General features: G+C 43.4%; 1 protein-coding gene across 1 annotated transcript; it reads left to right on the top strand.

The window, feature by feature from the left end:
* Positions 1-7,292: 7,292 nt before the first annotated feature.
* On the top strand, positions 7,293-7,703 carry LOC311116307 (histone H3.2; the record flags this gene model as incomplete). The annotated part of the gene is made up of 1 exon (XM_084191408.1): positions 7,293-7,703. The coding sequence occupies one exon, from the start codon at positions 7,293-7,295 to the stop codon at positions 7,701-7,703; it is 411 nt and encodes a 136-aa protein (XP_084047534.1).
* Between the last annotated feature and the right edge of the window lie 15,242 nt (positions 7,704-22,945).

The raw sequence follows: 22,945 nt of genomic DNA, 5'->3' as shown, positions 1-22,945 counted from the left end.
TTGAAATTTTAGCCGTTTTAGTTGTGAAGAATTTACAAGCAATTTGTTTATACATTGCTGCACTGCAAGTTTACAACCAGATGGCCAAAAGTGTGCCTTTAATTGTTTATTTAATTCTCTTTTCAATTTTTAATTATTTTTATTACTATTATAGTTATATTACTATTATTATTAAATAGATTGTTTCATTTTGTGCTAAAAGGTGTGGGCAAATAATCTTTCTAAACAAATGTTTGGTCACCACCCAAGACTTGCTGATGCCCTCCTGGTAATGTTGTATTAACAGTTTATAAGCTATTTGTGATATAATGATATTTTCTTAATGTAATTTTAGCTTTTCTGAGTTTGAATATGTTCTACTATTACATAGTTCATCTTAAAGTATAAACAAAATGCCCAGAAGTAGACTTGTTAATTGTTATTTTTTATTAATGTTTTTTTTATTTCATATTTTTTTGCTAAAAGACTGGGCAAGAAAAGTTTATACTAAACATCTGAATAGATGATGTTTTTTTGTTTGACCTTTAAGTCAATAGTATTTATTATTTTTAAGGCAATCAGTTGCCACAAATATTTTAAATTTGGTGGTAAATGATTTTGAGTTGTAACAAGTCTATGTTTTTGAGTTATGGGTAATCAGAAGATTGATTGAAAAAACGAATAAATGTTAAGTTAACTCAGGATATTTATGTTTCATTTTCATGCTTGAAATTATTAAGTTCTCTTGAGATATTGCAATGAGAAAGATGAATAAATATTCTGAGTAGCATAAACTGAAAATGTTTGAGTTGGCTTAATCAGTAAGTATGGTGATTATTATTAAGGTTCTGGTCGTCTGAGATACCAACAAGTAGGCTATACAATATCAAGACATATGTATTTTTCTATTAGTGTATTTGAGTTTGTTCTGTCGTTTCTGGATGATTAAATTGAAATTGCATCCAACTTTATATGGCTTGTTTTCAGGGGCGGCCTGTTCAATAGGGCGATATGGGCGACGCACTGCCAAACGGGAAAAGGAAGGGATTTTTTTTCTAATCAATTATATCACGGCAACAGTAGTTATCAGTGTTGTAATCTATACGTCTGATCTGCCACAGTGCCACACTGCCACTAAATGTCGAATCAGGCTAAAGTCTTGCTTCAAATGGCTCCCCCCCCTTTTGGGGCGATTTCAGTCAGGTTGAAAATCGCCCAGAAGTCTGTCATAGACTCCCATGTAAAATCTATGTTTTTCAAATATCAGATCTTTCAATACAATCTCTATGGGTGTCTGAGGGCTTGCACTTACGCGCTTTCGTCATACGTTACGTAACCATGAACGTAACTAAGAAAAGAGCGGATTGTGTCTTTGAAAGAAGTTCCTTTTTGTCGGCGAACAAATGAAGATAAATTGGCAACGAAACAATTAGGACCTCCCAGACCAAATTTAATAATTCAACAGGTTTCTACTAAAGGCGGAAAGTCCTACACCCGAGGATTTTCAAAAAATTGGTACGAACGGAAAAATAACATTGCCACTCAACTTGATGAGGGATACAGGCTAGCTGTCCGCCGCCACAACGATGAGGTTAGTGTTGATAATCACAAGTTTACTGGAGAACTGAGACCAAGTAGAGACTTTGGACAGGGTGGATATGGTATAATAAAGGCAGTTTATTCAGAGGTAAAGATATCTGGAATCGCGTGCACGGACCCGTTCGTCAAACTCTTAGGGAGCTATACATTAAGCCCCATTACTTACCATATCAGATAAGAGAAATTGCTGCAGCTACATATATTTTACATCCTGGCCCTACATAGTTAACTATTTGCATCACTTACCAAAATATTACATGTGGTCATATATGCTTGGAAAGTGGAGATGCCATAGAACGTCAAAAAAGTAAACATTGCTGGAGACACATTGCCGTTTTGGAGAAGACATCGCGTTTGCTAGCGAAGAGACTTGTTGTGGCAAATGAACTTGGGCTGGGAATTGCCAGGGACCTCACGATAAGATATATGCATTGCGAGTCTCATGATTCTATACGTATTGCGATTCGATACTGTGATTTTATTGCGCACCATATGTCTGTTGCAGAGGGATCAGAAAGCCATGAGAACGAGTTTTGATCAGTCATGGAAATAAAAGTGCTGAAAACAAATTGGCTCCCAATGTGAAAAGATTGAGAACAAGCTATGAAGGAACAATAATGGTGTTTTGGTGCAGGTACAGCCAACTAGCGCTAAAATATTGCGATATTGTCAATACAGTATATCGTAAAGTATCACTATGTAACTCGATTTCTTTCACCCCAATCCCTCAAATTAACGGTAAATAACTGAATTGTTTGCCCCACATTTAGCTAAGATGATTAGCTAGCCAGCTAAAATATTTTTTTAGTTAGCAGTCGCATCTACAATAGTTTACTGTCAATAACATGTCTCCAAAAATGACGTGGTGTCTCCAATTGTGTTGACATTTTACAATTGCGATGCGCATCCATGAGTATCCACTTTCTGTAGCTCAACTGGTAGAGCACTGCGCTTGTAACGCCAAGGTAGTGGGTTCGATCCCCGGGACCACCCATACACAAAAATGTATGCACGCATGACTGTAAGTCGCTTTGGATAAAAGCGTCTGCTAAATGGCATATTATTATTATTATTATTATTATTATTATTATTATTATTATTATTATTATTATTATTATCTGAAGAGAGCCCCGAAACATTGTGTGCAGACATTTTATGCAATAAATGAAGTAGGTTGAATCTAGTAGTTCTGATCTTCTGATTGGTCCTGATGAGTTGGGCGAGGTCCCCTCCAGGCTACTGTCACTGTTGCATTGGCTCTGAGTCGGGTTCTCTGTCTTCAAATGTTCAGCCTAAGAGAGGGGATTTTTGTGTGTGTGTGTGTGTGTTTAACAGTGATGATGTGTGTGTGTGTGTGTGTGTGTGTTTAACAGTGATGATGTGTGTGTGTGTGTGTTTGTGTGTGTGTGTGTGTCCTCAGAGCAAGAACTTGTGAGTTGGAAGAACTGAGAGGCCTATGGCGTGGGTGTTGTCCTTGGCCACCTGCTGACAAGGCTGACAAGATAGGACCCTTTTGTCCATTGTTATTGGATAGGAACAGAACTTATAACCAGCTCCTGACCTAAATAGATCTTAGCACAACATTTTACTCAACATATCATATTCCATATTCACTATAACAAATATATTTACTACGACATTAGCAAGAACCGCCACATCCTCAGCCGGCTAATCCAGTGTGTGAAGTTTTGCGGAGTGTTTGAGTTAGCTTTGCGAGGCAAAGATGAAACTGAGGGCTCCACCAACCCTGGTAAGCCAACACTTTTGAGATCAGTCAATAAATGCTTCTGGTATTGACTTATATGCTGCCCCTGTCTTCATGTTATTGCTGGACATATCTTTTTTAAAATGTGTGTAGGTCACCTAAATCATCAGACAAATTGCCCCCCCCTGAGAATTTTTTCAGGAGCCGCCACTGCTTGTTTTAGATATAGTGATATTTGAGAATTGATTTCATTTCAAATAACTGAAAGTGAGAGGTTGTAATCTGAATAAAGGGGGGAAATGCCATTTATTGAACGTGGTGAGACAGTCTTACACATTTCTAGAGAACCAATTCGGATTTAAGTATAACTTTTGTATGACTGAAGCTTTTAGTGGTAGGTCCAAGCTTAAAATATTTAATAAATTCTGTCCTCTCTATTGATATTCATTTTATAAATAGGCCCGTTTAATTTTGTCTGGCTTGCTGTTCCAAATCAAATGGAATATTTATTTTTCATATCAATTAAAAAACTGTTCGCTAGGTGTAGGCAAGACCGTAAACTGGGATAATACTATAGAGTTAATCAGTGTAATGTGAGGCTTCTTGTTTGCACGGGCAATGTCTCCGGCCAACTCCAGGATCTCAGCAGTCAGGCACTCGAGCACGGCAGCCAGGTAGACTGGTGCGACAGCACCCACACGCTCGGCATAGTTGCCTTTGCGCATCAGCCTGGGCATCTCGTAATCCATCTTGATTTAAATGTTCATGTAAAATGTGTTCCCAACATTGAAAGAATGTCTGTGTTTGTGTGTGGTTTTTTTATTCCAGGAAGATGAAGGGGTGATGTCCTGCAGGACCTAGCAAAACATGCAAGGAAAATCGTTGTGTACTAACCTGGGATATTTACGTTAAGGATTATGTTTACCAATAGATGACAGTATTGACTCAATACGGGGTTTGCTTTTCCCTATCCGTAGCCGTTCAAATGTCTGACATATAACCGTGCTCGAGAAAGCCACAGGTAGCGTAATGTATTTCAGCAGATTTCGTGTGTTTCTGTGTGAAAAGACACAAATTTATGTGCTACTTAATTCGTGCGAAAAGACACCAATTTAACCAGTAAGCTACACACAACAACCATAAACGGATAGCCTATTTTTCTTTATTATAGTTGTGAATATACAGAAATGTTGTCTTTATTTAATAATGTTTCAAACATTGTAGTTGTATGCCTATGTACTGTTTGAGATTTTCTGAACATAATTTGTGAGAAAATACACACATTTACGTGGGAAAAATTGTTTTATTACATTTACGTCATTTAGCAGATGCTCTTATCCAGAGCGACTTACAGGAGCATTTAGGGTTAAGTGCCTTGCTTAAGGGCACATCGACAGATTTTTCACCTAGTCGGCCCAGGGGACTAGAACCAGCGACCTTTCGGTTACTGGCACAACACTCTTACCCACTAAGCTACCTGCCACCCTTATTAATGTTAACGCTGTTTTCTATGCTTGATTTCGATTAATACTTTAATACTTTGGGATACTGGTGCACTTTTGGTCAGAAAGGCCCCTTTTCCGTGTAGGCAACAGTACACGATTTTCTTCATAATGCATTTCATATTTCGCAGAGCCTAAATTACACAATTTTCTTCATAATTCATTTAATACATGTTAAAGAGGTTAATGTAAAATAATGAAATGTCGGCTTTCACTTATGGCACTTCCAAGGCCTTTCTATTATGGTTATGTCAATCATATGATATACTTGTTGTAACACGTTCAACCAGTTAGCAAGTCAGAAATGTCCGTTTCCAAGTACCGACTAGCACTTGAATGCTGTATTATGCCAACTTCACATTCTCGTGGAAAATGGGAAGTTGTAACTCCGACATGATTGTGTTAAAGTGGTTTTGAAGTCGGAACAATTCTTAAACCAATAAGATTGGCAACAACATTTTCACAATTTCTCACTTGTAATTCGAACTTGGAGGGTCATTCAAGTGAAACTTCCCAGTCGGAACTAGGTATTTCCGATAACTCTGATAGCACCCTGAACACGACATTAATATGTGTGATCGACAACAGTAGGGTCTGGGTCCTGGCGTGTCCAGTCCCCATACCCATTCCATAGGAGTGAGTGTCAGTAGTCTACTATATGTCCGTGATATGTGAAGTAAGTATGGTGATTATTATTAAGGTTCTGGTCGTCAGAGATATCAACAAGTAAGGCTATACAATATCAATAAATATATGTTTTTTTCTATTCGTTTTTTTCCACAAATAGACAGGTATTTTTACCTTTCCTTGGTAGCAAGATCTTGTAATTTTTTGCTAACTTTCTATTAACATTTAATAGAGTGAGATCATTTTATTTAGGGATATGTATCCACATCACCATCAGACCATTTTATTGGTAAACTACAAGTTGTATTGTCAGTGATCCAATTTACAGTTTAGTCATTTAGCAGACGCTCTTATCCAGAGTGCATACATTTTTCATTCTGGCCCCCGTGGGAATCGAACCCACAACCATTGCGTTGCAAGCGCCATGCTCTACCAACTGAGCTACAGGAAGGTCAATACCTTATATAGTACATTTATCATAATGTGGTTGTATTCCAGAGAGGTTAGAAAATGTATCTAGATCCTCTGAGTACAATGACACGTTTGTTTTTAAACCTTGGATTTCTAATCCCTTGATATAATTGTTGGATCTGATTTGAATAGCTAACATTTCGATGGCCATAATAAATAGATATACCGATAGTGGACAACTTTGTACATTTCAGCACCACGGAGCTCCTCTATTACCCGTCTCGTGAGTGGAGATGAAGCAGAAGTGCTGTCCATTCAACTGTGCTGAATAAAGCAACGCATGCACCGAGACTTCCTTTGTCCTTCCTGATTTGTCCAATTATTTGGCTGGAGTATTTCGGCCTGCCGCGCGTCTTTGACTATTGTAGATAATCCCTTTGGATTTATGCGTTTTATTTCAACGCCTCAGGCAAGTAAAACGTGCAATACGTAGCTTTAAGACAGGTTAATATACATGGTGAGAAATGTAGAGGTGCGCGTATAAATGGAGCAATTGTGCCTTTTTGATGGAAATATGGAGGTGGGATTTTGGAGATCAGGTCATCATTTGCGCGCTCTCCGCGAATACAGTGGGCCATCAGGATGTCCTAGGGCACGATGGACACCCTCTTTGCGTGGATGGCACACAGTTTGGTGTCCTTGAACAGACCGACCAGGTGAGCCTCGCTAGCCTCCTGCAGGGCTATCACCGCGGAGCTCTAGAAGCGCAGGTCGATCTTGAAGAACTGGGAGATTTTTCTCCCCAGGCGCTGGCAGGGCTCGTAACGGGGAGGCGCTCCTGCGCGCAGACTTACATTTACATTTTAGTCATTTAGCAGACGCTCTTATCCAGAGCGACTTACAGGAGCAATTAGGGTTAAGTGCTTGCTTTTTTTCACCTAGTCGGCTCGGGGATTAGAACCAGCGACCTTTCGGTTACAGGCACAACGCTCTTACCCACTAAGCTACCTGCCGACTTGGCGGCCAGCTGCTTCCTGTAGGCTTCGCCATGGCGCGACAGTCGGAGTATAGCCTCGAAATGCCCATGTGAAATGTATAAAGCCGGCAGTGGCATCTGCTGATTGGACACCATCTCCCCACCACCCCGATTGGCCCGTTGCGGAGGACTCCTCTGTCGGTTACTGGAAGGGATGCTTTTCTTCTTTTTTTTAGGACCGCGCGCCCAACACAATACACTGGACGCCCAAAACAATAGTCCACTAAGCGCGTGCGTACAATAGCACACTGCTGGCCCTTTGCGCGCAATAATAGTCGTCAAAGTCAAGAGTGAAATCTTGTGTTATATTTTAATGCTAGCCTGTTATCGCAAACGAGGCCAATAGTACACTGCCTGCACACAACTACACACTGCGCGCTGGCAAAAGCACACTGACAGTCGGGAGTATAGCCTCGAAATGCAGAGACGCGCCATGGCCAGAACCAAGCAAACCGCTCGCAAATCCACCGGTGGCAAAGCCCCCAGGAAGCAGCTCGCCACTAAGGCTGCTCGCAAGAGTGCCCCGGCCACCGGCGGTGTGAAGAAGCCTCACCGTTACAGGCCCGGCACCGTGGCTCTGAGAGAGATCCGTCGTTACCAGAAGTCCACTGAGCTACTCATCCGCAAGCTGCCCTTCCAGCGCCTGGTGAGAGAAATCGCCCAGGACTTCAAGACCGACCTGCGCTTCCAGAGCTCCGCCGTGATGGCCCTGCAGGAGGCTAGCGAGGCTTACCTGGTCGGCCTGTTCGAGGACACCAACCTGTGCGCCATCCACGCCAAGCGGGTGACCATCATGCCCAAGGACATCCAGCTGGCCCGCCGTATTCGTGGAGAGCGCGCATAAATGAGGATGACCTTAACTCGAAAATCCCCCAAAGGCTCTTTTAAGAGCCACCTCCATATTTCCATCAAAAAGGCACAATTGTTCCATGTATACACGCACCTCTACATTAGCCACCATGTATGTTGTTCACTAACACGTCTAAAATCTACGTATTGCACCTTTTAGTTGCCTGAAGTCTAGCTTCAATGTTTGTGTGTGTGTGTGTGTATATACACAACCATCTGGCATCATCCACTTCCTTTGAACTATAGTAGCACAGTAAAATGCTTTACAAAGGAGGGGGAAAAGAAACGAGTGATAATATAGGCCGAATAGTAACAAGAATTGTGTTCAGATGAATAATTGACACTATTAGTTGTGTGTAATAATAGCCTTGCATGCAGTCCAGAAAAAAACATTGCATGCCAACTTACTTTAAAAGTCCATGTCGCAGTGCTGCTGAGAGACTCATGCAGAGGACAAAACTTTACAGTGGAGCACGGAGGCCATCTTGTGGTTAAATGTGGGTACTGCACATCATGGTGATTCCCTTTCAGTATTTGATCTTTAGGCCAGCGTTTCCCAAACGCGGTCCTGGGGTCCCCAAGGGGTGCGCGTTTTGCGTTTTGCCCTAGCACTCCACAGCTGATTCTAATACTCCAGCTTGATGATGATGAGTTGATTATTTGAAGCAGCTGTGTAGTGCTAGGGCAAAAACTCCCAAAACGTGCCCCGAGTTTGGGAAACCCTGCTTTAGGCTAATACTAGCCTATTAGGATGACTTGGTTCGATCGCTTTAATGGCAACTGCTGAACTCTGGTTTTCACTAATTACTTGTCCCAGGTCACCATTATGAATCCAATAGCAAAACAAATGTTTCAAAATTGCTCAATAGTGAAAAAAGGGCAGGAAACGATGGGTTCTCAGCAATATTTCACCAACAACCAATCACTATTCAAGCATAGACATTAGGATCATCAACAAATATTCCTAAGTCATACTACAAAAGGGTTGTAACGAAATGGATTTGTCTGTTCAATGCAAGTTCAACGTCAAAGAAAAAGTGAATCACCACACCAAACGTGTCTTTAGATACACTGTAAAAAATGACTTTGTGGAATGTACTCAAGCTATTACAGTCAACAAAAGCACACGTCGTATTATTGAGTAGATCTTTTTGCTTGTTTTTATGAGTAGATAAGCTTGACTAAGTTGTTTAGATGTGGTCCAATAAAGATGAGAGGTAAAAAAGGATTATATTACGTTGATTGAACTCAAATAGACATTGTGTTATTTTACCTGAATGATTCATCCTATTATGTATTTAGACCAAGTCAGAAAAATTTTCACATTTTTACTTTGGATTCACTCAATCAGATCCCTTAAGAGAAAAGGTATCCGGACACCGGGAATCCATTTATTTAAACATCAACGGTTTGCAAAACATCTGTTATTATGAGATGAGAAATTACGGATTTGCAATCAACACTGCAGGTAAATCCTGATTGCTGCAGGTAGGCAAAACCGTAGAAATAGGAACTACAACACTAACTAGTATAGGATCTCTGTGGGCAGAACCATTACTTACGAGAGATACAATGGAGCTTCAACCCCATAGACGTCACGGGGAACAAAATATTCTCATAGTAACCATGGATACCTACGGAAATGGAGGCTCAAATAGCTCGTGTTTGCACTGTGGGATATTTTTCAAACTACAATGCCAAAACATTGAACAACCCCAATAATCTAAACACTTTTACTCGTTTGTTCCTATAACATTTCTCTGTTCACGAGCACTGCTGATGGATGCCACCTACAGTGGGGAAAAAAAGTATTTAGTCAGCCACCAATTGTGCAAGATCTCCCACTTAAAAAGATGAGAGAGGCCTGTAATTTTCATTTTAGGTACATGTCAACTATGACAGACAAATTGAGAAAAAAATATCCAGACAATCACATTGTAGGATTTTTAATGAATTTATTTGCAAATTATGGTGGAAAATAAGTATTTGGTCACCTACAAACAAGCAAGATTTCTGGCTCTCACAGACCTGTAACTTCTTCTTTAAGAGGCTCCTCTGTCCTCCACTCGTTACCTGTATTAATGGCACCTGTTTGAACTTGTTATCAGTATAAAAGACACCTGTCCACAACCTCACACAGTCACACTCCAAACTCCACTATGGCCAAGACCAAAGAGCTGTCAAAGGACACCAGAAACAAAATTGTAGACCTGCACCAGGCTGGGAAGACTGAATCTGCAATAGGTAAGCAGCTTGGTTTGAAGAAATCAACTGTGGGAGCAATTATTAGGAAATGGAAGACATACAAGACCACTGATAATCTCCCTCGATCTGGGGCTCCACGCAAGATCTCACCCCGTGGGGTCAAAATGATCACAAGAACGGTGAGCAAAAATCCCAGAACCACACGGGGGGACTTAGTGAATGACCTGCAGAGAGCTGGGACCAAAGTAACAAAGCCTACCATCAGTAACACACTACGCCGCCAGGGACTCAAATCCTGCAGTGCCAGACGTGTCCCCCTGCTTAAGCCAGTACATGTCCAGGCCCGTCTGAAGTTTGCTAGAGTGCATTTGGATGATCCAGAAGAGGATTGGGAGAATGTCATATGGTCAGATGAAACCAAAATATAACTTTTTGGTAAAAACTCAACTCGTCGTGTTTGTAGGACAAAGAATGCTGAGTTGCATCCAAAGAACACCATACCTACTGTGAAGCATGGGGGTGGAAAAATCATGCTTTGGGGCTGTTTTTCTGCAAAGGGACCAGGACGACTGATCCGTGTAAAGGAAAGAATGAATGGGGCCATGTATCGTGAGATTTTGAGTGAAAACCTCCTTCCATCAGCAAGGGCATTGAAGATGAAACGTGGCTGGGTCTTTCAGCATGACAATGATCCCAAACACACCGCCCGGGAAACGAAGGAGTGGCTTCGTAAGAAGCATTTCAAGGTCCTGGAGTGGCCTAGCCAGTCTCCAGATCTCAATCCCATATAAAATCTTTGGAGGGAGTTGAAAGTCCGTGTTGCCCAGCGACAGCCCCAAAACATCACTGCTCTGGAGGAGATCTGCATGGAGGAATGGGCCAAAATACCAGCAACAGTGTGTGAAAACCTTGTGAAGACTTACAGAAAATGTTTGACCTGTGTCATTGCCAACAAAGGGTATATAACAAAGTATTGAGAAACTTTTGTTATTGACCAAATACGTATTTTCCACCATAATTTGCAAATAAATTTATAAAAAATCCTACAATGTGATTTTCTGGAGAAAAAAAATCTCATTTTGTCTGTCATAGTTGACGTGTACCTATGATGAAAATTACAGGCCTCTCTCATCTTTTTAAGTGGGAGAACTTGCACAATTGGTGGCTGACTAAATACTTTTTTTCCCCACTGTATATTACTTTGGTCATTTTTCCTTTAACCCATTAATGTTGTAGGTGCGCCTTTTTTCAACAGTTCCCAATAGAAATCTGTACCGCACCTGCTGCTATTTCAACCTCTAAATGGCCGCCTATGAAAAGCCAAGTGACATTTACTCCTGATGTACCGACTGTACCGACTGACCTGTTGCAACCTCTACAACCACTGTGCTTATTATTTGACCCTGCTGGTCTTCTATGAACGTTTGAACATCTTGGAGAGAAATGTGCCCTTAATGGCCACGTACTGTTGTAATCTCCACCCGGCACAGGCAGAAGGGCACTGGGCACCCCTCAGAGCCTGGTTGTTCTCTAGGTTTGTGCCTTTCTAGGGAGTTTTTCCTAGCCACCGCTTTTCTACATCTGCATCGCTTGCCGTTTGGGGTTTTAGGCTGGGTTTCTGCATAGCACTTTGTGACATCTGTTGATGTAAAAAGGGCTTTATAGATCCACTTCATTGATTGATTGATTGATGGTAGAATTGTCAAAATACCAGTGGTAAAAGGTGTGTACCTTGATGATGAAACCTCAAAATGGTACGTACAACGGATTCAAAAATGGACATTTCAAACCGCAACTGTATGGGAACAAAATGGACATTACATTTTACAATGACATCCTTCATTAAAAACACCTATTTGGTATCTCTTGTATACAAAAACACAATGGAAAATACTGTGGCAGTGACCCTTTAAAACACACCTTGCAGAATAAACGTGTCTTCCTTACCCTCTAACCTCTTTAGCCTAGATGACCGCCACGGGCCCATCGGGGACGGGGTCCCAGACCGCAATGTGCTCGAGCCCCGCCTCTCGGTGACCATCCCCCGGTAGGCAGAGGTTGGTCCCAGCACAGATTCTGTGCCCCAGGCGGCTTCACCAACAACAAGCGGGCCTGTGGTAGAGGACACCGTTCCTGACCTGCTACCAGAAAAAATGAAGGGAGAGAAGAGTTCCAAAAGGCACCTCAGCGTTTAACTACGAAGGTGTTACAAAGTAACCCTGACATTCAGTCTATGACAATTGTCCTCTGGCCTGGCATTCTGCTTAAGACAGTCATTTGTTCTTGAGGCCTGTCATCTTGACTGTGAGCTTTGAGCAGTCCAGCTCCACAAACACTTTCTGGAATGCCTTGAACGTGTACTCCGGCTTTTAGGGGTGGCTGAGATTCAGAGCATACAGTGAGGGGAAAAAGTATTTGATCCCCTGCTGATTTTGTACGTTTGCCCACTGACAAAGACATGATCAGTCTATAATTGTAATGGTAGGTTTATTTGAACAGTGAGAGACAGAATAACAACAAAACAATCCAGAAAAACGCATGTCAAAAATGTTATAAATTCATTTGCATTTTAATGAGGGAAATAAGTATCTTGTCCCTGACATCCTTGGAGAGGTCTTTGGTCTTGGCCACGGCTGAGAGTATGGAATCTGATTGATTGATTGCTTCTGTGGACCGGTGTCTTTCACACATTATTTTTTTTATACAGGTAACACGCTGAGATTAGGAGCATTCCCTTTATGAGTGTGCTCCTAATCTCAGCTCGTTACCTGTATAAAAGACACCTGGGAGCCAGACATCTTTCTGATTGAGAGGGGGTCAAATACTTATTTCCCTCATTAAAATGCTAATCAATTCATAACATTTTGGACATGCGTTTTTTTCTGGAAGTTTTTGCTGTTATTCTGTCTTTCACTGTTCAAATAAACCTACCATTCAAATTATAGACTGATCATTTCTTTGTCAGTGGGCAAACGTACAGAATCAGCAGGGGATCAAATACTGTTTTCCCCTCACTGTATGTCATGCCAAGAAGAATGGCAGAAGCCTTTGCAAAACTCAGACCGGTGATCACTTAAGGATGACGCCTACCTCCTCTGGACCATCACTCGCCACGGCACCCTCCTTGTTGATCGCATAGATTTGCTTTACATGTTACACAAGGTCTTGCAGGAAATGACCCCCCTCAGCTTCCTGTAAAATAACACACAAATACAGACATTCTGTCAATGTGGGGAACACATTTTATTCCACCTGGATTACGACATGCCCTTATTTGTTATCAGATTGCAGTGACTTGACAGGGGTAACTGGAGCTCAGATCACAGTCTGATCCATCACTGTCCCAATGGTAGTGACTTGACAGGGGTAACTGGAGCTCAGATCACAGTCTGATCCATCACTGTCCCAATGGTAGTGACTTGACAGGGGTAACTGGAGCTCAGATCACAGTCTGATCCATCACTGTCCCAATGGTATTGACTTGACAGGGATAACTGAAGCTCAGATCACAGTCTGATCCATCACTGTCCCGATGGTAGTGACTTGACAGGGGTAACTGGAGCTCAGATCACAGTCTGATCCATCACTGTCCCAATGGTAGTGACTTGACAGGGGTAACTGGAGCTCAGATCACAGTCTGATCCATCACTGTCCCAATGGTAGTGACTTGACAGGGATAACTGGAGCTCAGATCACAGTCTGATCCATCACTGTCCCAATGGTAGTGACTTGACAGGGGTAACTGGAGCTCAGATCACAGTCTGATCCATCACTGTCCCAATGGTAGTGACTTGACAGGGGTAGCTGGAGCTCAGATCACAGTCTGATCCATCACTGTCCCAAAGGTAGTGACTTGACAGGGGTAACTGGAGCTCAGATCACAGGCTGATCCATCACTGTCCCAATGGTAGTGACTTGACAGGGGTAACTGGAGCTCAGATCACAGTCTGATCCATCACTGTCCCAATGGTAGTGACTTGACAGGGGTAACTGGAGCTCAGATCACAGTCTGATCCATCACTGTCCCAATGGTAGTGACTTGACAGGGGTAACTGGAGCTCAGATCACAGTCTGATCCATCACTGTCCCAATGGTAGTGACTTGACAGGGGTAACTGGAGCTCAGATCACAGTCTGATCCATCACTGTCCCAATGGTAGTGACTTGACAGGGGTAACTGGAGCTCAGATCACAGTCTGATCCATCACTGTCCCAATGGTAGTGACTTGACAGGGATAACTGGAGCTCAGATCACAGTCTGATCCATCACTGTCCCAATGGTAGTGACTTGACAGGGGTAACTGGAGCTCAGATCACAGTCTGATCCATCACTGTCCCAATGGTATTGACTTGACAGGGATAACTGAAGCTCAGATCACAGTCTGATCCATCACTGTCCCGATGGTAGTGACATGACAGGGGTAACTGGAGCTCAGATCACAGTCTGATCCATCACTGTCCCAATGGTAGTGACTTGACAGGGGTAACTGGAGCTCAGATCACAGTCTGATCCATCACTGTCCCAATGGTAGTGACTTGACAGGGATAACAGGAGCTCAGATCACAGTCTGATCCATCACTGTCCCAATGGTAGTGACTTGACAGGGGTAACTGGAGCTCAGATCACAGTCTGATCCATCACTGTCCCAATGGTAGTGACTTGACAGGGGTAACTGGAGCTCAGATCACAGTCTGATCCATCACTGTCCCAATGGTAGTGACTTGACAGGGGTAACTGGAGCTCAGATCACAGTCTGATCCATCACTGTCCCAATGGTAGTGACTTGACAGGGGTAACTGGAGCTCAGATCACAGTCTGATCCATCACTGTCCCAATGGTAGTGACTTGACAGGGGTAACTGGAGCTCAGATCACAGTCTGATCCATCACTGTCCCAATGGTAGTGACTTGACAGGGGTAACTGGAGCTCAGATCACAGTCTGATCCATCACTGTCCCAATGGTAGTGACTTGACAGGGGTAACTGGAGCTCAGATCACAGTCTGATCCATCACTGTCCCAATGGTAGTGACTTGACAGGGGTAACTGGAGCTCAGATCACAGTCTGATCCATCACTGTCCCAATGGTAGTGACTTGACAGGGGTAACTGGAGCTCAGATCACAGTCTGATCCATCACTGTCCCGATGGTATTGACTTGACAGGGATAACTGAAGCTCAGATCACAGTCTTATCCATCACTGTCCCGATGGTAGTGACTTGACAGGGGTAACTGGAGCTCAGATCACAGTCTGATCCATCACTGTCCCAATGGTAGTGACTTGACAGGGGTAACTGGAGCTCAGATCACAGTCTGATCCATCACTGTCCCGATGGTATTGACTTGACAGGGATAACTGAAGCTCAGATCACAGTCTGATCCATCATTGTCCCAATGGTAGTGACTTGACAGGGGTAACTGGAGCTCAGATCACAGTCTGATCCATCACTGTCCCAATGGTAGTGACTTGACAGGGGTAACTGGAGCTCAGATCACAGTCTGTTCCATCACTGTCCCAATGGTAGTGACTTGACAGGGGTAACTGGAGCTCAGATCACAGTCTGATCCATCACTGTCCCGATGGTAGTGACTTGACAGGGGTAACTGGAGCTCAGATCACAGTCTGATCCATCACTGTCCCGATGGTATTGACTTGACAGGGATAACTGAAGCTCAGATCACAGTCTGATCCATCACTGTCCCGATGGTAGTGACTTGACAGGGGTAACTGGAGCTCAGATCACAGTCTGATCCATCACTGTCCCAATGGTAGTGACTTGACAGGGGTAACTGGAGCTCAGATCACAGTCTGATCCATCACTGTCCCAATGGTAGTGACTTGACAGGGGTAACTGGAGCTCAGATCACAGTCTGATCCATCACTGTCCCAATGGTAGTGACTTGACAGGGGTAACTGGAGCTCAGATCACAGTCTGATCCATCACTGTCCCAATGGTAGTGACTTGACAGGGATAACTGGAGCTCAGATCACAGTCTGATCCATCACTGTCCCAATGGTAGTGACTTGACAGGGGTAACTGGAGCTCAGATCACAGTCTGATCCATCACTGTCCCAATGGTAGTGACTTGACAGGGGTAACTGGAGCTCAGATCACAGTCTGATCCATCACTGTCCCAATGGTAGTGACTTGACAGGGATAACTGGAGCTCAGATCACAGTCTGATCCATCACTGTCCCAATGGTAGTGACTTGACAGGGGTAACTGGAGCTCAGATCACAGTCTGATCCATCACTGTCCCAATGGTAGTGACTTGACAGGGGTAACTGGAGCTCAGATCACAGTCTGATCCATCACTGTCCCAATGGTAGTGACTTGACAGGGGTAACTGGAGCTCAGATCACAGTCTGATCCATCACTGTCCCAATGGTAGTGACTTGACAGGGGTAACTGGAGCTCAGATCACAGTCTGATCCATCACTGTCCCAATGGTAGTGACTTGACAGGGGTAACTGGAACTCAGATCACAGTCTGATCCATCACTGTCCCAATGGTAGTGACATGACAGGGGTAACTGGAGCTCAGATCACAGTCTGATCCATCACTGTCCCAATGGTAGTGACTTGACAGGGGTAACTGGAGCTCAGATCACAGTCTGATCCATCACTGTCCCAATGGTAGTGACTTGACAGGGTTAACTGGAGCTCAGATCACAGTCTGATCCATCACTGTCCCAATGGTAGTGACTTGACAGGGGTAACTGGAGCTCAGATCACAGTCTGATCCATCACTGTCCCAATGGTAGTGACTTGACAGGGGTAACTGGAGCTCAGATCACAGTCTGATCCATCACTGTCCCAATGGTAGTGACTTGACAGGGGTAACTGGAGCTCAGATCACAGTCTGATCCATCACTGTCCCAATGGTAGTGACTTGACAAGGGTAACTGGAGCTCAGATCACAGTCTGATCCATCACTGTCCCAATGGTAGTGACTTGACAGGGGTAACTGGAGCTCAGATCACAGTCTGAGCTTGGCCTGTTGTTGCCTCAGTTTAATGAAAAGGACCCTGAGACATTATTTTAGTTGTGTGAGCGTGTTGCTGACGCCAGGAGTTGGCCTGATTCTGACCGCCCTTTGATGTTGCAGTGTGTGCTGACTGGTAAAGCGCAGGAAGCATATTCAGCTCTTAGTGTAGCCGACAGTGTCAGTTATGATAAGGTTAAAACGGCTGTGTTACAGATTTACGAATTGGTCCCTGAGGCTTACCGCCAACGATTTAGAACTTTAAAAAGGGATGATCAGCAGACTCATGTTGAGTTTGCGCAAGAATTATCTTCACAGTTTAATCGCTGGTGTTCCGCCTCTGCAGTTATTACTTTCCAAGGGCTGTGTGATCTGATTATGTTAGAGCAATTTAAGGACACAATCCCTGATCGTATAGCGACGTACGTTAACGAACGAAAAATATAGACTGTCGCTGAGGCTGCGGTTTTGGCGGATGAATATGTTTTGACTCACAAAAATGTTTTTGCAGAACCCCGTATTCGGAGTGAGTGGGGGCGTTTGCGGAGATTTGTGCCTCGCTCACCGAGATACTTCGGTTCACGGGCAGAGTTTCATTCAACTAGGGTTGAGCCCGATTCTCGTGGGAAAACTGACTTTGGTCAAGAGTGTCACCACATTGGAAAAACGAATGTCCGGTTCTCAGGTCTAGGGGTAAGTTCAGTACAGGTGCTTATGTTAAATCTAAGCCTACAGCGTTAGCTGCGCCTGTTCCACATCAGTTCACTCCTGACACATTGTCTCATGCCCAGGGGCATGTGAAAGTCCATATTGATCCAGACTATTTACCTTTCATTACGGAGGGTTTTGTGTCTATATTAAGAAGTAAGAACCTAGTGCCAGTGAAGATCTTAAGAGACACAGGTGCCTCTGAATCGTTTGTGTTGGAATCTGTGTTACCCTTCTCTGCGGAGACTAATTCGGGCAATAGTGTTCTAATTAGGGGAATAGGTTTGAACACTCTGTCAGTTCCATTGCATAAACTGATGTTGGATTGTGGACTGGTGAAAGGTGAGGTTGTTGTGGACGTGCGTCCTTCATTGCCTATTGAGGGTATCGACGTGATCCTTGGGAATAACTTGGCTGGTGAGCGTGTGTGGCCTATCGTGTTTCCACTAAGCCGTTAATTGTAGGGATTCTTGATGAGAGTGCGCAGAATTTCCCAGAGGTGTTCTCTGCGTGTGCAGTGACGCGTTCTATGATCCATGATGACCTGGTCACTGAACTGGCTAACGAGAATACCACAAAGAAGTCTGTCACTGTTTTCCCTGTTATCCCGTTATCTGTATCCCGGACTGACCCCACATTAGAAGAGTTGCGGGACCAAATTGTGCCTGTGGAACAGTTGGGAGATGTCGCACAGGGCTATTTTCTCCAAGAGGTCCTGATGAGAAAGTGGATGTCTCATGGTAGTTGTTTTCTTGGGGAGGCGATTAGTCAGGTTGTGGTACCAGTTAAGCTTTGTGAGTTGGTGTTTACAACTTCTCACAACGACGTTGCTGGACATATGGGTGTGAGAAAAACCTACAATCGCATATTAAAACGTTTATTTTGGCCTAGATTAAAGAAGGATGTTTCTGATTTCATCAAAACTTGTCACACCTGTCAATTAACTGGTAAACCTAATCAAGCTATTAAGCCGGTACCACTGTTTCCTATTCCTGTACTCAGTAAACCTTTTGAGTATCTGATTATTGACTGTTGGTCCTTTGCCTCGTTCTAAAAAGGGTAGTAATTATTTGTTGACTGTGATATGTCAGACCACTAGGTTTCCTGCTGCCTATCCTCTCCGGTCTGTCACGACTAAGTCTGTGTTAAAAGCTTTGACTCAGTTTCTCTCACTGTTTGGAATCCCTAAGGTCATTCAAAGTGATCAAGGATCTAATTTCACCTTTAATCTCTTTGGTCAGGTTCTCCAACAGCTCCATATTAAACACAATTTGTCTAGCGCCTATCACACGCAAGGTCAAGGAGCACTGGAACGTTTCCATCAAACACTTAAGTCTTTGTTGAGAGCTTATGGTACTGAGATGGATAAGGATTGGGAGGTGGGGTTGCCTTGGTTACTGTTAGCCGCTAGGGAGGTTTCACAGGAGAGCACGGGTTTTAGTCCAAATGACCTTGTGTTTGGACATAGGGTGCGTGGGCTTTTATCTGTTCTCCAGGATGACTGGAAGTCTCCCGAGCCTCCTCAGTCCCTGTTATCATATGTGTGTGATTTTCGGTGCCGCTTGTATGCCGCTGGTGAAATGGCTAAAGAGAAGCTATCATCTTCACAGGACAGGATGAAGAGCATATTTGATCACCGAGCTGAGCCTTGTCACTTTAGTCCAGGTGATCAGGTTCTGGCTCTGCTGCCAATTGTTGGTTCTCCTTTTCAAGCCAAGTTTCAAGGTCCATATACAGTGGTGCGCCAGTACACTGAGCAAAATTATCTAGTTGCCACTCCAGAACGGAGGAAAGCACACCAACTGTGCCATGTCAATTTGTTAAAACCCTATTATGCACGTTCCTCTGAGACTGAACAGTGGGAGTCTACAGAGGATGTTAAAACTGTTCTTTTGGCTGATACTGTTATTTCCCTGGGTTCTGGTCATGCTAGGTCTGTGCATGAGGAGGAAGATGTTCCTGGTCCCGACGATTGCATACTGCAGGGTAGATTGAAAAATTCAGAGACACTGTATACAGTGGGGAAAAAAATATTTAGTCAGCCACCAATTGTGCAAGTTCTCCCACTTAAAAAGATGAGAGAGGCCTGTAATTTTCATCACAGGTACACGTCAACTATGACAGACAAAATGAGGAAAATAAATCCAGAACATCACATTGTAGGATTTTTAATGAATTTATTTGCAAATTATGGTGGAAAATAAGTATTTGGTCAATAACAAAAGTTTCTCAATACTTTGTTATATACCCTTTGTTGGCAATGACACAGGTCAAACGTTTTCTGTAAGTCTCCACAAGGTTTTCACACACTGTTGCTGGTATTTTGGCCCATTCCTCCATGCAGATCTCCTCTAGAGCAGTGATGTTTTGGGGCTGTCGCTGGGCAACACGGACTTTCAACTCCCTCCAAAGATTTTCTACTGGGGTTGAGATCTGGAGACTGGCTAGGCCACTCCAGGACCTTGAAATGCTTCTTACGAAGCCACTCCTTCGTTACCCGGGCGGTGTGTTTGGGATCATTGTCATGCTGAAAGACCCAGCCACGTTTCATCTTCAATGCCCTTGCTGATGGAAGGAGGTTTTCACTCAAAATCTTACGATACATGGCCCCATTCATTCTTTCCTTTACACGGATCAGTCGTCCTGGTCCCTTTGCAGAAAAACAGCCCCAAAGCATGATGTTTCCACCCCCATGCTTCACAGTAGGTATGGTGTTCTTTGGATGCAACTCAGCATTCTTTGTCCTCCAAACACGACAAGTTGAGTTTTTACCAAAAAGTTATATTTTGGTTTCATCTGACCATATGGCATTCTCCCAATCCTCTTCTGGATCATCCAAATGCACTCTAGCAAACTTCAGACGGGCCTGGACATGTACTGGCTTAAGCAGGGGGACACGTCTGGCACTGCAGGATTTGAGTCCCCGATGGCGCAGTGTGTTACTGATGGTAGGCTTTGTTACTTTGGTCCCAGCTCTCTGCAGGTCATTCACTAGGTCCCCCCGTGTGGTTCTGGGATTTTTGCTCACCGTTCTTGTGATCAGTTTGACCCCACGGGGTGAGATCTTGCGTGGAGCCCCAGATCGAGGGAGATTATCAGTGGTCTTGTATGTCTTCCATTTCCTAATAATTGCTCCCACAGTTGATTTCTTCAAACCAAGCTGCTTACCTATTGCAGATTCAGTCTTCCCAGCCTGGTGCAGGTCTACAATTTTGTTTCTGGTGTCCTTTGACAGCTCTTTGTTTGGTTTTGTCATGTTCTATCTTTCCTGTCTGTTCCCTCCTGGTCTTGTGTTCTTCTTTCCTCTTAAACGTTGCTTCCTGTGTGTAAAGGATGCTGAGGTCATTCATTGGGCTCTCTCCATGCAGACACCTTTATTGATTTTTGTTGTGGTATTTTTGTGGCTTTTTGTTTGTTTGCTTTGGCACCTTTCAACACCTTGCATTATTACATTTATGCATGCATAACAATCACTTACACTACTGATTACACACACCATTGTTAATTGTACTTAGTTTACTTTAGTTAATAAATATATATTTTGGTATTCCTTGTATCCACGTTGTCTCCCTTTTGTTACAAACTTTGAGCCGGTTCGTGACAACGGAAAACCCAGCCAACTGTATATTATCCATGTCGTCGTTCAACCACGACTCTGTGAAACATAAGATATTACAGTTTTTAATGTCCCGTTGGTAGGATAGTCTCGAACAGAGCTCATCCTGTTTATTCTCCAGTGATTGAAAGTTGGCCAATAGAACGGATGGTAGAGGCGGGTTACCCACTCGCCGACAAATTCTCACAAGGCACCCGGATCTGCGCCCCCTATATCTCCGTATTTTCTTCATGCGAATGACAGGGATTTGGGCATGGTCCGGGAGAAACAGTAAATTCTTTGCATCAGACTCATTAAAGAAAAAATCTTCATCCAGTTTGAGGTGAGTAATTGCTGTTCTGATATCCAGAAGCTCTTTCCGGTCATAAGAGATGGTAGCAGCAACATTATGTACAAAATAAGTTACAAACAATGCAAAAAAACACTAAATATCACAATTGGTTAGGAGCCCGTAAAACGGCAGCCATCCCCTCCGGAGCCATTATGTCGATGGCTAAATCTAGCCTTTAGAAGTTGCTAAACCCAAACAAGTTTTTTCAAGGATGGAGTTGAGGAGCAAAGAAAACTTTGCACTGGAAATAAATATTGCCTTTCGTGATTGACCTTTAAACGTTCCATTGACCAACCTTCTAGGTCTAACCTTCTCATTAGCCACCAGAGAACCAGGTAAGCAGACTGAATTACAGTTAGTGATCATATCTGCTCATTTCTGATATAAACATACAGTGCAGCAATGTATGCACCTTTACTGAAATATCCCATGGATAGGAGAGCAATATCTAACTCTTCCTCACTCTTACACAGCCCGGGGTTATGGAATCTCAGCAGGGCCAGGCTCCAAAAACAACAGCCAGTATTCATTCATACACTCAAATCATTATTATTGGTCACATACTCATATTAAGTAGATGTTATTGTGGGTGTAGCGAAATGCTTGTAAATGCTCCCTATACCTTGAAACCTATAGCAGCCAACAGCACAGACACCTGTTGATGACCATGGCCACATACACAATCTTCCCCCATACTAAACTAAAGGGCACAGGTTAGGGAAAGAAGGAATCTAAAAACACAAGTTCCCTCTACTGCAGGTATGGAAGTAAACATTGGAGGGCTAAGATCGCCATCTTGTGCAAGAGTTTATGAAGACAGGAATGAAGGTGAAATCTATATACTTCTATTATTTATTTCTATTAGTTATCTATTATTTTATTTTTCATTTATAACATTCAATATAGACATGTGCATAGCAGCAAGTTTCAGGCAGTATCAGGAGGGGGCATACGTTTCAGGTTCAAGCTAAAACAAAGACAGTACAGATTCACACAATCAAATTCATGACAAAATATGGACGATGCTGATAGTACTTTGCTAAAAATAGAAAAACTGATAATTTGAGTTAATCTTAGAACAGGGCTGCTAAGTTCATATGCTTTTGCGTGCTTGGCTGTGATGCAGCAGAATAAACCCACACGTCTCTGGTGAGGGAGGGAGAGAGGACCTTGGGCATAAACAAAGCTGTCGCGCTAATTCTAACCCTGACCATTGTGTAACATGCTTTAGCACACTGCCGCCTCACACCGCCTACAGCAGTGTGGCGGCCAGACCTGATTTACCGGGCCAACCATACCCAAGGCACAGCATCTCTCCCCCGTCATAGGACTACGACACACTTCAGGATCATGTATAAGGAACATAAAAGTAGTCTAGACTAAGCAACACAGA

This window comes from Coregonus lavaretus (genome assembly GCF_964263955.1).
Source record: "Coregonus lavaretus genome assembly, contig: HAP1_SCAFFOLD_496, whole genome shotgun sequence".
Taxonomy (NCBI): Eukaryota; Metazoa; Chordata; class Actinopteri; order Salmoniformes; family Salmonidae; genus Coregonus; species Coregonus lavaretus.
Note: the sequence above shows the minus strand (reverse complement) of the source record. Positions and strands in the feature narration are given on the sequence as shown.